The sequence below is a fragment of the Chrysochloris asiatica genome, unplaced genomic scaffold, assembly GCF_000296735.1.
Source record: "Chrysochloris asiatica unplaced genomic scaffold, ChrAsi1.0 scaffold00078, whole genome shotgun sequence".
NCBI classification, from domain to species: Eukaryota; Metazoa; Chordata; class Mammalia; order Afrosoricida; family Chrysochloridae; genus Chrysochloris; species Chrysochloris asiatica.
In genome coordinates this window covers 1,490,595-1,508,045 of record NW_006408596.1, presented here as the reverse complement: position 1 = coordinate 1,508,045, position 17,451 = coordinate 1,490,595, and the positions used below count along the sequence as shown (strand labels likewise).

General features: G+C 48.8%; 1 protein-coding gene across 1 annotated transcript in view; it reads left to right on the top strand.

Annotated features, from left to right (window-relative positions):
* SETD8 (SET domain containing (lysine methyltransferase) 8) overlaps positions 1-14,911 on the top strand; it is a 19,748-nt gene extending 4,837 nt beyond the window's left edge. The window contains exons 2-8 of the mRNA XM_006865372.1: positions 53-180; positions 1,236-1,392; positions 5,326-5,545; positions 5,843-5,930; positions 11,824-11,883; positions 13,770-13,960; positions 14,701-14,911. Coding sequence (XP_006865434.1) covers positions 53-180; positions 1,236-1,392; positions 5,326-5,545; positions 5,843-5,930; positions 11,824-11,883; positions 13,770-13,960; positions 14,701-14,911 — 1,055 coding nt within the window. The remainder of the gene's footprint in view (positions 1-52; positions 181-1,235; positions 1,393-5,325; positions 5,546-5,842; positions 5,931-11,823; positions 11,884-13,769; positions 13,961-14,700) is intronic.
* Positions 14,912-17,451: the final 2,540 nt, after the last annotated feature.

Sequence of the window (17,451 nt, the reverse complement as noted above, 5' to 3'; positions counted from 1 at the left end):
CGCCGCGCCCTGAGCGCCCCCTCCTCCGCTTCCCCCGGGTCCCCTTCTCCAGGCAGGAAGATGTCCAAGCCCCGCACGGTGGAGGTGGCGGCGGTGGCGGCGGCGGCAGCGGTGGCAGCGACGGCCCCGGGCCCGGAGATGGTGGAGCGGAGGGGCCCGGGGAGGCCCCGCACCGACGGGGTAAGCAGGCACCTCCCCGCACTCATTCCCGCGCCGAGCGCCCAGCCGGGCCGCCCGCCGGGACTGGCCGATAGCATGTGGGCGCCCCCTGGGATCTCTGGCGCCGCCCGGCCCGGGCAACTTCCCTTTCTGCCGCCTGTCCACACTACGCCGCCATGCGCCTGGCCCTCAGGGCCAAGGTGGTGTCTGGCCTCAGAAAAGTTTAACTATCTTGGTGCCATGCCCACAACCCAATGTCCGCCCCGGAGGTGGCTTTCCTCCCAGGGTGTGCATGGGTGGGGGTGGGGAGGATTGCCCTTGGTCCTCAGTGAGGTCAGGGACCATGCAGACTAGCCTTTTAAAAAACTCTAGCTTTTGTTTCTGGGTCCTCCCTTCTCCTCTCTGTGCTTACTCAGTTGAGAGGCCCTACCCCCAGAAATTCCGGGGTGTGTGTGTGGGGGTGGGTGGGAGGCCTGCACCCCTTCATGATTAAGACCTGCCCACTCTTAATAAGTCCAAGATGTAGATTGCAATAGGGTGACTGCCCCAAGTGCCCTGGCTGGAGGCTTGCATTCCTTCCCTAGTCACTCAGAGAATTCCCCCACCCATGGGACTGCTGGGGTGGTACAGTGATTTAAGAGAGAGGGGCCTGGGGACACAGAAGACTCAGGCCATACTGAAAAGCCTCACCACCTGGCCTGGGGCCCAAGGAGTGGTTTATCCGGTTGGCTGACTGGGGCCAGGAGTACACCATTGCACACAGCCCCACCCTTAAGACGCCTCCCAGTCTGCTTGCCCTGGGTCCTGGTAGCCCCTGGTCCTTGTTAGGTTTCCTTTCTGCTGGTCACACATACCCTGAATGACTAGAGATAGTGACCATGCGGATCCAAGGAACCCTTGACCTGGGCCTGAGAGATTCTAATGTATCCAGTGCTCTACCTGGTGATCCAGGTTTCCAAAGATAATAGTGATGTGTTTTTGCCATTTGTATGCTCATTTCTCCTTCCCTTCCCTTAAATGCTATGGGTTCATAATCATCTTTAGGCGTCTTTCAGAATTCACATTTGTCTTTCTAGGAGAATGTGTTTACCGGGCAGTCCAAGATATATTCCTACATGAGCCCGAACAAATGCTCTGGAATGCGTTCCCCACTTCAGGAAGAGAACTCAGTTGCACATCATGAAGTCAAATGCCAGGGAAAACCATTAGCTGGGATCTACCGGAAACGAGAAGGTAAGTCTCTTACATGACCCTTATGTGTCTGAGTATAGGTGGCCATGTCAGGAACAGCTGCCCCCATAAGTACTCATATGCATTAGGGTCTTAGAGGCTCTGCTCAGCTGCTCACCAAGAGATTGGAGGTTCATGTCCACCCAGAGGTTGCTCGAAAGTAAGGACTACTGATCTGTTTGTGAAAAATCAGCCACTGGAAAGCATATGGGAGGTCAGTTTCTGCTCTGACGCACACCGAGTCTCCCGGAGTTGCAGTGAACTCAGCAGCAACTGGCTTTATTATGGCTCCCAAATTCCTTCGGCTTGAGCCATGCGTCTTGCTGTTTAGAAACACAGGCATGGGGAAAGAGTGAGCTGTCCCAGGGTGTGTGCCCCATTGGCCCAATAGATTCCTCTGTTTTCACAAGAATTAAGATATCCTGCAAGATTAGATATCTTGGCAAGTTGAAGAAATATGCCCCTGACCAGTACTTAAAGAGGCATGCAAGTGCTTGAAATACAGAGACTATGAGTCCAGGTTCTGGAAAGCTGGGTGATTGCAGTCCTCAGTAGTATGATCAGGGAAGAAGGAACCTTCTTCTCTGTTAGGAGTTGGACTTGATTCCAATTTAATTGAGAGAAAAGCGTCTTTTTTCTCTAGTGTTCTGTGCTTCTCTTAGAAGCAGCATGTTCTGGACTGAGGTTGAAGAGTTAAAAATTTTAAGCTAGAATATGTATTGCTTTTGAAAATTCTTTGTGACCCCTCCCTGCAACACAGGTGGACACTTCTTAAAAATCTTGCTTTAATCTCAATTTTTGTGAAGTTGCAGGGTGAGGTGAGCTTTCCCAGTTCACCAGTCTCCCTTCTTAATTATGACTTGCCTTGAGGAAGTGGAATCAGCTCCAATGCAAAGAAGTCTGGTTTTCTCCTATTCGTTTACAGAATGGTAACTGATTCTTTAGCCCAATCTCTGGGTCCAGATCTGAAAACAAGGTGTAGGGAAACCCTGAACCAGGCAGGGGCAGAAACAGGAGCCAGCCTGGGTCTTGATTCCCCCTTAGGGCTCAGGATGATATTTCAGTCAATCCTCAAAAGAACTGAGTTCAAAGCCTAGTTCTGCCACTTCATAGTAGGAGGCTTTAAGCAAGTGACAGAGTCCTTGGTTGTGTGAAAGGTTCATGTGCTTGGTTGCTAACTGAAAGGTTGACTGAGTTCTGCCAGAGGGACTTTGACAGAAAGGCCTAGTGATCTACATTTTTTAAAGGCAACCATTGAAAATCTGGTGGAATACAGTCCGCCTCTGATACACATGGGGGTCGCTGTGAGTCAGAGTTGACTCAAACTGAAACCATTGGGCAAGTTGCTGCTCTTGATCCCTGAGCCTCCATTTACTCATCTGTTAGTTGGGAGACTGAAGAAGAGTTAACATCTGGATGCGGACGGACTCTGAGGGATGCCTGTAACTGCATGGGTCCTCCTGCTCACCTTTGTACCTGTGGCTGTGGGATGTGGCGGTTGCGGAGTGGGCTTTGTAAATGGCTGTCAGCCAGGCTCACGTTCTGTTTGGAGTGGGCCGGAATGTAAAAAGGTTTCCAGTGATGAGCCAGGGCCTTAGCTAAATCACAAACTTAAAGTGGCTGATGTTCATTGACGTTTGTTGACGTTCGTTGATGTTCGTTGACGTTCAAGTCAGTTCTGACTCATGGCCTCGCCACATGTGCAGAGGAGAACTGTGCCCCGTGGGGTTTTCAAGGCTGTGACCTTTCAGAAGCAGATGGTCAGGTCTGTCTCCGAGGCTCCTCTGGATGAATTCCAAACCAACCTTAGAGTTTGCAGTTGAATGTCTACCTGTTTGCACCACCTGTTTGACTCACAGTGTCAGTAAATACCAGCGATTAGAATTTCGGGTTCATTGTATTTTGGAGGTGACCCTAAGGTCCAGGCTCCTGTGCAGGATTTCCAACCTTCTTCCTGCTGTGACGCATACTGACACGAGGGTGGTATTCACAGATACCACACGCTCAGGGTGGCCTTTCCTCCTGGATTCACTTAAGAAAACAAACAAGGGAGGAGGAATGTTCTGAAGCTTCCCAGTTACTTACTTTATTCTTTTTATGGGAAGATGTGATTCATGTAGCGTAAAACTCCCTATTTTAAAGTACAGTTCCAGAATTTTGCATAGTTTGCCAATCTTTAGCCGTCACCACTGCTTGGTTCCAAAGCACTTCTTATCATCCCAAAAGGAAACCCCATACCCACTGACAGTCTCTCCCCACTCCCCACTCCCTTCAATCCCTGGCAACCACCCATGTACTTTCTGTCACTGTGGACCTGCCAGTTGCGAACATTTTATATAAATGGAGTCGTATCTTCTGTAGTGTTCATTCAGTGAGCAGAAATTAGCTCAGTTCCCCCATGTTATTGCTGAATTATATTCCATTGTGTGACGACTCCACATTTTAGCTATTCGTCAATCAGTGGACGTGTGAGTGGTTTCCCCCTTTGGACTGTTATGAATAATGACGCTCTGAACATTATGGTGCCCAGTTTTTACAGGGATGTATCTGGTGATTTCTCTTGGGGGTCTACCTTGGAGCAGAATTACCAGTTCTGCTAAACTCTTAAGGAGCTCTTATGGTGCAGCGACAATGTTGGACTGCTAGCCTCAGGGTCAGTGGTTCAAATCCACTAGCCACTGTGTAGGAGAAACCCTATATAGGGTCGCTATGAGTCAGAATCTACTTGATAGCAGTGGTTGAATTTTTTTTTTTTTTACTGTAATTTGGTTTAGCCTTTTGAGGAGCTGGCAAACATTTACCAAAGTGGCTGCACCATTTTACACCTCCATCTACCCTGTGTTAATTATTTCTAAGAAGTAAATCCTTTAAAGGAAAAAAAAAAAAGATCAATTATTCATGCCACTGTTGCTTTTTAACCATTGTTAGTAAATCCTGTAGGATAGGATACTCAGGGATACACCTCATCCTGAGAGCCACCGTGAATACTAGGCCTCAGTCCCGTTACAAGAGGGAGCTAAGAGTCTAAAATGAGCTCTCGGCAAAGGAAGTCTCTGCTCTTTCCCTTCGCTCCTGTCCAGCTGCCTCCTCAGGCCATCTCTCCTTAGAATTCCTCTTTCTCTGGGCTCTGCAGCTCAGGCCCTGGAAGCTCTGGCTGGGACTCTCAAGCCTACAGCACCGTCAGCAGTACTGTGCCTTTAAGACTTTCTCCCACTTGAAGATACAGAGGCCCCAATGGCTGTGCCTGATGTGTTGGTCAAAAATGAACCCTGGCTGAGCTCACAATAGAAGGTCCTCGATAGAGCGGGAAAAAACTGGAACAAAATTTAAAATCTTAAAAATGACCAGGGTTACTTTTGGTTGGATAGACACTGGTAGAACCCCCCCCCCCCCTCCAAATTATGTGCCTTAGTCACCCTTTAGACCTGGAACTGAACTCTCCCCCATGGCTCTGCTTTTAGCCAAATAATAGATAGACTACCAAGGGAACTGTAGCACCAGGAGGTGAGATTCCAGCTCCTTAGAACAGCAACCACAGGAGAGCCAAAGGGCAGCGTTTGCCCAGGGAGAAAGCTCAGAAGGCAGGAAGGGACAGAAGAGTACAAATGGAAATAGAAAACGCTCCCTGTGGGAGCCACTGGCTGTCCATTGTGGAGCTTATTATCATCAATGTCATAAAACAAGAAGTCTATGAATTTGTTGAATATAAAACCAATTTCCTTTGTAAACTTGGACTCAAGTCATAATAAAAGGATTCAAAACAAAAAGGGTGTCTGCCACGACAGCCATCATGGGCACTGGGCGAGGTGACTGGGACACTGCTCCCCGACACGCCACGCTTCTCTTCTCCAGGCCTGTCTTAGAATGCAGTTGCTCTCCAGACATGGGACAACACTGACGAGATTTAACCCGTGTCTTTGCCGCCCTCTCCCACAGAGAAGAGAAACACTGGGAACACAATCCGGAGCCCTGTGAAGTCTGAGGAACAGAAGATCAAAGATGCCAGGAGGGGCCCCCTGACCCCTTTTCCAAACCAAATATCTGAATCAGCAGAACCTCCAAAAACTCCAACCTCGTCTGGTGACTCTACAAATGCAGCCATCGCCAAGCCCATCCTGAAAAAACCCGTGAAGGGCAAACAGGCCCCACGGAAAAAGTAAGTGATTCCATGAATCCCTTAGAGCAGGAGGGTTCTTTGACCCGAGAGAAGCCTGCCCAGGGGCCACCATGTCATACTCCCTGTCTCTCTGGTGTCATTACCAGCCATGCCACTATTTGCCTGCCTCCGTTCAGACTTGCCTGGGTCTCAAGTTCAACAGCTTCCTCTTTTAGCAAGAGTAGGGCAGCCCATCTTAGACAACTCTTGAGGGCCCCAGGGGCTGGTGAGCTTCATAGGTTCTAACATAGTTTTTTGTACCAATACCTGTTTCTTCTTCTGCCCTCCCTACCCTAGAGCTCAAGGAAAAACGCAACAGAATCGCAAACTCACAGACTTCTACCCTGTCCGAAGGAGCTCCAGGAAGAGCAAAGCCGAGCTCCAGGTAGTATTCTGGGGTGTTGTGCTGTGTTTCGTTTTCTCATAATACTTTATTGTCTTTCCGGTGGAATTTGACACAGCAAGTTTGGTTCTGAATTAAAAATTTCTGTACACATTGTTCTGGTAGCTTTAGTGGGTTATGAGTTGGGCTGCTAACCTTAAAGTCAGCAGTTTGAATCTTCCAGCTGCTCCTCACGAGAGAGATGAGGCTTGCTGCTCCTGTAAAGATTTAACAGCCTTGAAAACCCTATACAGAGTCGCTGTGAGTCGGAACTGACTCCATGGCATGGAACCACCACTGTACACATTGTTCAGTGAGATAGGTTTCATTTTTGTGGCCGCGTTCTCATTATTTGCAGTCTGTTTGCTCTGTTCCCAGTAATCCCTCCTCTGACCTTCTCATCTTTGCTCTAGGGTAAATGTTGGCTGTTGGATGTCATTTAGATGAATATTTAAAAGAGCACAGTACTCTTAGGTGATAATTATTTGCTTTATAAGCCAGTCTGTTATTTAGCTCAAAAATGACCTTTGGGAATGACTTCAGTTCCAAGCTTAAAGTTTATCATAGGACGGGAGTCTTGTTATTTTTTTGGTCTCTGTCGGTCCAGTAAGTCTGACCTTTCTTAGGAATTTTAGTTTTATTCTGTATTTTTTTTTCCCATTGTATTGTGTTCCTACTCAGAACAATTGGTTGCTGGGCACTATCTAGTTCTTCTGATCTCTGCATAGATGAGGCTTGTGCTATTTGTGACATCCAGAACAAAGTCCCCTTGCTTTGTGGCTCCAGGGTTTTCCCTGGGCTGGTGAGGATTATCATAAGACAGACTCCCTGATGCGGTTACCTTGAATGTGGCCAAGGTGTGTCTGAAGGAGCTATGTCACCTGTAACATGTTCCCTAGAAAATCAGATGTTCCTGGAAGGTGGATTTTCCAGGACTCCCTGACAGACTCAATGAAAGCCTGGGACCATGAGGAAGTGCTAGTTGTTGCAGAGGATCGTGTTGTCTGCTCTCCAGAGCTGTCTGTGTTGTCACGTGGTGGTAAAGAGCAGCGACTCAGGAGCCAGACCAGCCTGGGTTCAAACCTCCGCTCTGCCACTTACTGGTTGTGGGACTTGGAGCATGGTACTAAGCATTCTATGCCCCGATGTCCCTAGCTGTAAAATGGGGATAGTGTGGGCTGGTTGTGATGATTCCAGACACACCTTGGAGTTGTTGCGGGTTCAGTTCCAGACCACCACCATAAACAACTATCGTCATAAAGCAAGTCACCATGCATATTCTATCCCGTGGTCCATGAAATGTGTGCAGTTGTTTGATGAATGAAAAACTCTGAGGTATTGTGAGAATGACCAACGTGACAGGGAGCCACAAAGCCACACACTATTGGAAAACTAGCACTGATGGCTTGCAGGGTTGCCACTGACCTTCCATTTGTTAAAAAGCAAACTGAACAGAAATACCACAGTTCTCTGTGAGTCGCATTACAACGAGGTGGGCCTTGTAAATGCATGAATGCAGGTAGACTCCTGAGAGCCAGGGCTGGCACTCCGTAATGCCAGGTAGCTCTTAGTGCCAACCATTGCTTCCTTTGTATGTCCCTGACTCTCCTCTTTCCCACCCAGATACTAATGCTGATAACACACAGAACTGAGTGAAAAATACAGGCAGGACAGGGGACTGGACCGTACCAGCCTCCTTCTGCTGTGTTTGCGGAAGGCTGAGTTATGCAGTAGTCATTCTGGATTTGGTGCAGTGAGGCTTGGTGTTAAGGCATGTGGGGGTGTGGCCTGAGCTGTTTCCTAACACCCTCCCCAGCAGGGATTTCTGGGTCAGCACCTCTGCTCCTCCCCATCCCAAAAGAGGTCAAGGCGTAAGAGCAGTACTGAGGACTAGCTCCCCACAAAAAGTTGAGGTGGGGAAGTCATTGGTACCTCCTGCTTTGTAAGCTTGAGTGTTTCAGCCCCTCACATGGTCTCCTTCCATGGTTTATCTGTGAAATCTGCTGGTGGTTTGTACAGAACTGTGGTCTTGTCTATTGTTTCTCTCTTTTCTAAATGATGAGACTTCACTGAAAAAACAAGGAACGAAAAAGACAGTCCTCCCCCAGCTGAGAGAAGCTGGCTTTATTTGACTGGAGAGAGACAGTGTCTTTTGGCCAAGAACAAGCTGTTATAAAATGTTTGCCTGCAGTGGGAGGCAGCGCTGCAGAAGGGCGAGGCCAGCACCCAGCCACAGAGCCCTGGAAGCCCCGTGCCATGGTGGGCACTGTGACGTGTCCTCACAGGCAGCAGCGTGGGCTTGGGCAGGATTGCTGTGAGTCTCAGGACTCCCGGGGACAGCTCAATTTGCCTTTTAATAAAAACAAGAGCTTGTCTGTGTACAGAGGCGTGAGGGCTGCAGTGGAGTATGATTCAGTATGCTTGGTCTCCCAGCAGAACACCTCACGCGCTTTTTCATCCAGAGCTGGGTCTGCACTGCAGATACTTGAAGTTCACCCTGCTCCAGGATCGAGGGGTCCATTGTGAGGGAGAGCCGTGTGGTACTCCTCACCATGTGTAGACTGTGCTGAGAGAATACATGATGAGGAGTTTGTTGGGGAGGCAACAAGGTAGTTAATACAGCAAGGGTTGTTGGGCAGAGTGACAGAGGAGTTGCTGGTCAGACGTGGCTGTGGGTCAAAGTGGTGAAGGGGTTGTTTGTTGACCAGGTTGGCAAGGCGGGTGTTGGGCAGGGTGTGGATTCTGCTGACTACCAAGGTAACAGCCAAGGGCGGGGCAGCTGGGCTTCATCTGAAGGGTAAGCTCAGTGTAGGTCTGACTGCCCTTCGAGACTGGCTAGAACTGACCTTGGGCCGTGGCCAAGGTTGGGCAGGGCACAAGAGGAGGGAAGGGTGAAATGGAAATGAGAAGCTTCACAGACATTACGTTAAGTCTTAAGCGAGGGTGTGTGAGGCAGGTCCAGGTCCCAGACAAGGGGATGGAAACTGGGCCTTGGACAGGCGCCCTGAGCCCTAGGAGCTTTGCGGAGGGGCTATGCCTGTGGTAGTGCTCTGGCTGCCTCAACCCCTGCCCAGCTGCAGGGCCCAATGCCTTAGGTCTATCCCTTCCCTCCCTAGTACAGACCTTGCTTGCTTCTCCTGCGTGCTGTCTCTGGACCACTGTAGAATGTTTGTACACCCAAGGCTCCAGAGTGAAAACCCAGCCCCTTGGCTCTGCCTGCTTGGTGACCCAGCCCGGCACACTGGTTCATCCCTCCACGCCCAGCAGGCACTGATGGGCAGTTTTTACTCACCGACCCTAACTGTCATATTCTCTCCCAGCCTACCTCCTTCTTTGCACCACACTGCACACTTGCAGTTAACCACAGACACACTTGGTTTAGAGTCCTGGTGTGGCACTGTAGGGATAATGCACTGGACCACACGGTTGGTAGTCGGTAGTTCAAACTCACCAGCAGCTCCTGGGAAACCACCCTATACAGGGTTGCTATGAGCCAGAACTGACTTGAAGGCACTAAAGAGCAAACCCTTGCTGGTTTGCACTCTGCAGATACTGCCTTTTTTTTGGTAAATTGAAGGTCTGTGTCACCCCTGCATAGTACACATCTGTGGGATGTTATTTGTCTGACAGCATGTGCTCCCCCTTGAGGCTGTGACCGGTTTTGACCATTTTCCCAATATCTCAAAACTTTTCATTGTTACATGCTTTTATAGTCTCGTGTGAACATGGCATCTTTGCACTGAGAAACAAAGTGCACGTGACTTACTGTATGGTGACGTTCACTTTATCTGTGAACTGGCACAAAGCCCAACTGCCACAGAGTCCGTCCTGATTCAGAGTGACCCTGAATATAGGGTTTCCGAGGTTGTGAATCTTTACAGGAGCAGACAGCCTCGTCTTTCTCCCGAGTATCAGCTGGTAGGTTTGAACTGCCGACCTTGTGGTTAGCCATCCAGTGCTCCCCTACAGAACCACCAAAGCTCCTCAGTGTCTGGCATCAAACCCATAGTATGTCCGAGGCCTCCTTGTAGTTATTCCACAGGGTGTTTGTGTGTGTATCTGGCACACATTGTTCTAGACCAGGCGTGTCCCCGGAAAGCACAGTCAGGCCTCTTGCCTGCTGTTGGGAACTTACATTCCACTGGCGTGATTAACAGAGACAGCCAAGCAGAAGACGATTCTAGATAGTGATAATACATTCAGTTTTTAAAACGGGGTCATGCGATAAGAGTGGCCAGGCTAGTCTTGGAAACCCTAAGGAGCAATTCTTCTCTGTCCTAAAATAGGGCTGTTATGAAATGGAATGAACTCAAATGGCAGTGGGTTTGGTTTTGAAGCAAAGTAGAGCTGTGGGGGGGATTTCATTCCAGGCAGGGCAGCAGCATGTGCAAAGGTCCTGAGGCAGAAATGAGTTTGGCCTTTGGAAAGAGCCAGCCAGTGTGGCTGGAGTGGGGGAGCAAGGGTGCGGGTGGGAGATGAGGCAAGAGAGGTGGGGCCGGCTCCTGCAGAGCCTCGAAGGCCACCCTCAGGAGTTGGGATTCTCTCCCAGTGGCAGTGGGAAGCTAAGAGCAGGACTGCTTCATTTTGTTCTGCTTTGAACTCTTGTGTTTTGAAATCCTTGCAGTTACAGAACAGTTACAAAGACGGTACAGAGAGTCTCTGTAGACCTCACCCAGCCTGCTTCATTGTTAAAAAAAAGTCTTAAATTATTACCATGGTACATGTCGCAACTAGGGGACCAACACTGGCCCCATACTGTCAAGTAAAATTTCTGGGAAATGACGGGTCTCTTTACGTTTTTTAAAAGACCCCTCTGGCTGCCATGGGGAACAGAGACGGGGTGGGGGTGGGGAGGGGGAGCATTGGGCAGTGAAAGCTGCATAGCCAGCAAGGTGACCGTCCCAGGTGTTCAGGGAGAGCGGCAGGAGACTGTCTTAGGGTCTGTAACTCCGTCCAGGAGGTCATGGGTCTTGCCCGCTTCCATATCCCCAGCACTTACTGCAGTGTCTGGCCCATCGCTGATGTCCCACAGATAGATGGGGACCTAGTGACTCGAGATGTCATGTGATCACAGTCTGGTGCTGTGGCCTGGGATTGTATCATGGTGGTCAGCCGTGGGGCAGGGGCAAGCTCAGCATTGAGTGGAGGGGTCCCCAGCTTGCTGGGAGCCACGCTGCTTCAACACTGTTGTCTGTCTTTAGTACGGTTCTCTTTTGTTCTGTTGTGACATGTATTCCAGATTGGTGTCAGGATGGTAGCTGGAGGTACTGGGATCAGAGAAAGGGGTGGTGACAGCAGGGGCAGGGGGGTCTGGGATGGAGGTGGTAACAGGAGGGGATAGCTGGAAGGAGCAGAGAGACGGGTGCTCAGTCCTCCCAGGTCCTCTGGCCACCTCTCTCAGGTGAAAGGTCCTCCTTCATCCATGGCAGTGACTCCCTATGGGGGTTGGCGCTCAGGGATCCAAAATGTGTAGACATCCACGGTAGCCCGCCTAGGGAAGGATGGGGGGCACCATGCCTCAGCTATAGGAGGGCAGCCTCTCATCAGGTTCAGCCGATTGAGTAGCCAGTCAGATTCCTAATTTTCAGATGTCAGCAATTTGAACATTTTTCAAGACCCTCTAAGGGCCAAGCAGTACATACCCATGAGCCAGAGTCTCCCCCCTAGGCCACTACACTTCCTGGGCCACGATAGGATGATGATAGGAGGGTTATGTTGACAGATGGGGTACCTAGGGGCTCTGGAAACCTTTGGGGGCTGTTGTCATGGAGTCAACTATGACCCACCCCATCACCCAAGGGTCCCTCTGTGGGGTGTGCACTCAGCCCAGGAGGTCAGGGCTTGGGGCTGCCAAGGAGAGAGTTCTGATGCATTTTTCCCTTTGCTTTCCACCCAGTCTGAAGAGAGGAAAAGAATTGATGAGTTGATTGAAAGTGGAAAGGAAGAAGGAATGAAGGTAAGGGGCAGTAGGTGTCCACTGCATTTTAAGGCCAAGACTACAAATCATCTCCTTTCCTGGGACCAAAGCCCTGTGGCTAAGAGCGGCCGCCATGTTGCTTTAACTGTTCCATGGCCACTGACTTGCCAGACTCCTGTCAGATTTTCAGGAGACCAAATGCTGAAGCTGCTGTTGAGGAAACAGCTTTTATACCAAAATCGTAAATGGACTTCGTATGTGAAATGGCTTCTTTTACTCAACATGATACCTGGGGAAACTGTTAAAAAGCTATGCTATTACATTTTTCATAAGATTATGTTTTCTTTGGCAATGGCAGTGCCCAAGAACTTTGCTTTTTCTGTTAACAGCTTCAAACACATGTAGCACAAGAATCAAAACCAAGCTCACTGCCACCGAGTTGATTCCAGTGCATGGCAACCCTATGTACCAATTTCCAGATTGGTAACTCTTGAAAGGGGTCAGACAGCCTCATCTTTCTCCCACAGAGAGTAGCTGCGGGATTTAATATACCAGCCTTGTGGTTAGCAGCCCAGTGCTCAACTCACAGCTTGGCACGAAAATGGGGAGTAAATCTTCACAGTGGTGGCACGTAGGAATGGGTTAGGAACCCACAGGTCAGAAAGGTTGTCAATTTCTAACCCCCGTGTAGTGTGACCTGAACGTAGTTCCCAGCCCCTCAGGAAACCTCCTTCCAACTGTATTTATTACACAGTGAAGACAAACACAGGAGGGTAGATGACAGAAAGAGGTGGAGACTTGGAACACTGGGTCCTGTTGAAGATGCACAGGCCTAAACCAAGAGACCAAGTACAGACAGACCTCAGAGATAATGTGGGTCCATTCCACAGTGAAGCAAATCTTGCAGTCAAGCGAGTCACAAGTAATTTTCGGTTTTCAAGTGAATGTCAAAGTTACACTGACAACAAAGTTACATTGACACCAGACTGTAGTTTATGAAGTATGCAACAGTACTATGAGAAACTTGGAAATACTACGAGAATGGACAAAATGGAATGCAGAGACACGTAGTAAGCATCTGCTGTTAGAAAAATGGCTCTGACAGATTTGCTTGATTGGGAGTTGCCACAAATCTTTATTTGCTTAAAAAAAAACAAACAACAGTGCCTGTGAACTGTCCTAAAATTGTTGTTAAGTACTGTGGAGTTGGTTCCGACTCATAGCGACCCCGCACAGGGTTTCCCAAGCTGTAAATCTTTACTCCTGCAGAACTGCTGGTAGTTTCGAACTGCCAACCTTGAGGTTGGCAGCCCGACTCGTAACCACTACGCTCCTTGTCCTAAAATTAGGTATGCGTATATGTGGATTTGGAGTCCTGGTGTGACGCTGTGAGTTAATTTTAGCGCCAGACTGCAAAGCCGTTTGAACTGCAAGGTCGATGGTACAAGCTCACCAGTCACTCCTCGGAAACCCTATACAGGGTTGCTATGGGTCGGAACCCACTCGATGGCACTTAACAACAACAACAATGTATGTGGATTTGAGTCCACATGACACCACTGTTTTGTGTGACCTTGGACATGTGGCTCTGCCTCTCTAAGCCTCAGTCTTCTCATTTGCAAAATGGGTCAGGCCCCACCTAGCAGATCTCTCGTGAGGATCTGATTTTGTTTTGTACAATGAGTTGAGGGGACTTTCTGAGGTGACAGAAGTATTCTCAAACTGAAGTGTGATAGTCGCACAAAAGCATACACTTAATAACACCCACTCCCCCATGTGCTGTAAATGAGTCAATTTTATCATTTGTCTTTGGAAAGCTTTTGAACTAAAGCAATATAAGCCCAGGGCACCCAGGAAGCACGCCCAGTGCATGGTGGCCTCTGTTGCTCTGATGTAAACAGCCCTCTCTGCTTCCCTCCCGACAGATTGACCTCATTGATGGCAAAGGCAGGGGAGTAATTGCCACCAAACAGTTCTTACGGGGCGAGTTTGTAGTGGAGTACCACGGGGACCTCATTGAGATCACCGACGCCAGGAAACGGGAGGCTCTGTATGCACAAGATCCGTCCACGGGCTGCTACATGTACTATTTCCAGTATCTGAGCAAAACCTACTGGTAAGTCCACTGACACTCTGAAGGGGCAGTTTTTTCCTACTCCAAAGGAGAGGCCAAGCTGGGGAGCCCACCGGGAATATCCCAACCGTGCTTTGTGTTGGGTTCTTGCTTAGATCTTATTGCCTGTTTCCAAAGCTCTTCCCATTTTCAAACCTGGAATGGGAGCTGTCCTAGATAGTCTCATTAGATACAGAGAAACCAAAGTCACATGAAAACTTGCTTCATAGCATCTCACCCAACCTCACCCTCTCCAGGGCATTTGGCAAGAGCAGCTCAAAAAATCTCTGACTGCTCCTCTGTTCAGTCATTTAGTTTGTTTATTTATTTGACAAAACTCTGAAATTGACTCGGAGTCCCTGGGAGGTGAAAAGAGTTAACCAGTGTCCTGGAAGAAAGGCTTGGCAGTCATGTGGGAAAAGCAGCCACTGAAACACAGTTCTACTCGGATACACACAGGGTCACTAGGAATCAGCGTTGACCTGGTAGCAACTGGTTGCTTTTCTGTTTCTGTGTTTCGACAATTGCCTCACTTACACCCCCACCCCAGCCTTAAACACTGCACCCAGAGCCTCTCTAGGCTCACAGAAGTATTTCTTTAGAATCGGACTGCTCTCCAAACCCAGGGATATCAAGTGATATTTCTAGTGCACACGGGGCGTGCATGCTTTTCCCTGGGTCCTCAAGCGCGCCCCCCCTTCCCACCTGCTTTTGTAATCCTCTGTGGCTCTCTTCCCCCGCAGTGTTGATGCCACTCGAGAGACAGACCGTCTGGGGAGACTCATCAATCACAGCAAGTGTGGGAACTGCCAGACGAAGCTGCATGACATTGACGGTGTGCCTCACCTCATCCTCATCGCGTCCCGGGACATCGCGGCCGGGGAGGAGCTGCTCTATGACTACGGGGACCGTAGCAAGGCTTCCATCGAGGCCTACCCGTGGCTGAAGCATTGACGTCCCCATCCTCCACTGGACAAAATGCCCTCAAAGGGAGTGGAGTGTTTTTTGTTCTTTTTTTTTTTTTTTCTTCCTTTTTACACACTTAAATCTTAGTGAATGACTTCAGATGTTTTTAAAAATATATATATATATTAAGATGCCTTTTCACTGTAGTATTTAAATATCTGTTACAGGTTTCCAAGATGGACTTGAACAGATGGCCTTATATTACCAAAACTTTTATATCCGAGTTGTTTTTTGTACCTTTTTTTGCATACAAGTCGAACGTTTGTGCTTCCCGTGCATGCGGTCCAAGACTCAGCACAGGTTTTAAAGGAAAAAGGCAAACGTGGACTAGGAAGCTGGGTGATTCTCCTGCCTCCGACTGAAGAGCCAGGATTTCTCTCCCCTTTCCGAGACCCCTGCGACGTCCGAGGACAGGTGGCTGCAGGAAGACACTGCCTCCCGGACAGGATGTCTTTAAGCTCTTGTTCTCCCCACGTCTCAACACGCGTGTGTTGAAGTGTATGAATATTTTTTAAAAAGGTTTCGCAGTAAGCTAGTCTTCCCCTTTGCTTTCTTGAAAGCTCACTGACCCCTTCGACCCGTGAATCCGGGCCGGCGGGTATTTATTCTTCCACAGGCTGCCTCTTTCCTTGGCACCTAGAAGCATCAGGGCAGGTAATCGGACTTAACGTGATGTGGGCAGTGGGGAGGAGTGGTCCTCAGCTCCCCCTCGGTCAGGGCAGGTTTCCAGAAACTGGGTTTAACTCTTTATAGAAATGTGAACACTGAATTTATTTAAAAAAAAAAAAAGAAGAAGAAAAAAATCATAAAATCAAAGAAAACAACTTATATGTATATAGGTCTTGAAATGAGTGCAGTTGCAGCGTTTGGCTTTCTGCTTTGTTTTTTTTGTTGTTGTTTTTTGCTTTGTTTTTGGTAGGAGAGATTTGAGATGGTACTCTATTATAATAGTTGAAAATAAAGTTTTGTAGTGGGACCAGAAATTACTTACCTAGTATCCGCACCTCACTTTCCCACCCCCACCTGATTCTGCTGGGTTGAAAGGTCTAGACCTGCTGCCGCTAGGGCCTTCTGTCAGATCACCAGGGGGCTTCCTGCCCAGCAACAGCCATGAACTGACATTGTGAGCCTACTAATCCGGAAAGGCACCCACCTCAGGCAGGACCCCAGGTGTGCAAGGGAGCCTGCAGGGCCCCTTGGCCCAGGCTTCAGCAAGCAGGTGTTAAGTTTTCACCTTGATTGTGATGTTAGGAGGAGCACGTGGCTCCTTCCCTGGAAACTGATTCTCTCTAACTGTTGACCTTCAGTTCAGGGGGCCAGGACTCCAGAGCCATGACCTGGGGTCCCTTGTCTGCCCTGGTCCCAGGTAAATGTGAATGGAGACAGGTATGAGAGCCTGTCATCTTTGATTCCCCCCAGGCCTCATGATGGTGCTACCTAAGAAAGTCTTCCCCCACCCCTTTCCGCCCCACAACACACATGCGCTGTCAAGCCAATTGGAGGACGATCCCACAGCTATGTGTCCGATCCCACAGCTACACAGCTATGTGTCCGTGTGAGATGAAATGTCTCGGTTAGACCGGTTTGTGGTTTAGCTTTGTATTTAAAGGAAAAGAAATAAACTTGAAAATTAATTTGTCATCATAAACACGAAACAAAAAATAATAATAAAGTATTTATTGCCAGGCAAGGCCTTCTTGTCTTTGTGTTCTTTACGAGGCTGGTGTAGGAAAAAGCCCAGGTGGGTTTCCTGTGTTCTGTGTTTTAACAGTTGGAGTTCAAGTGTTAGTTTCTGTCCTAAGATGACCCACTGCCATAGTCAATTTCAACTTAGGGCAATACTCCAGGACAGAATACACCTGCCCCACAGGGTTTCTTCTGAAGTGCCATCGAGTTGGTTCCAACTATAGTGACCCTGTATAGGGATTCCAAGGAGTGGCTAGTGGGTTCGAACCGTTGACCCTGCTGTTAGCAGTCAAGTGCTTATCCTACAGCACCACACCAAGACTCTTCATGTCCTTGTTGTATGCCGTCAAATTGGTTACAACTCATAGTGACCCTGTATAAGGTTTCTGAGGAGCATTTGGTGTGTTTGAACCACCGACCTTGCAGTTAGCAGCCCAGTGCTTACAGTGCCACACCAGTACTCCCATGTTCTCCTAGGGATCCGGAATGTCGCTGCTTTGATTTTAAGACTGTTCCTCAATTTGCTCATCTATGAGAGGCTGTTTAAGGACCCTTCAGGATGGTTCTAGACCAGACTTTTCTTAGTAGTCAGGTTAAAATCTGGATTGTGGTTTGTGCTTTGGACTCAAGGCTTCTTTCTACCGTTTTTTAGCCAGGGGACCTTAAGAAAGTCCCTTAACCTTGCTATACATTTCCTTATATGTATAATGAATAATTACACTCATTTCTGTATACGGTTTCTGAGCAGGTGCTGATGGGTTTGAAGCACTGACCACGCAGCTCAAACAGACATTGTGATCTATTGCTTTATACTGCAGCACCACACCAGGATTCCTTTACTC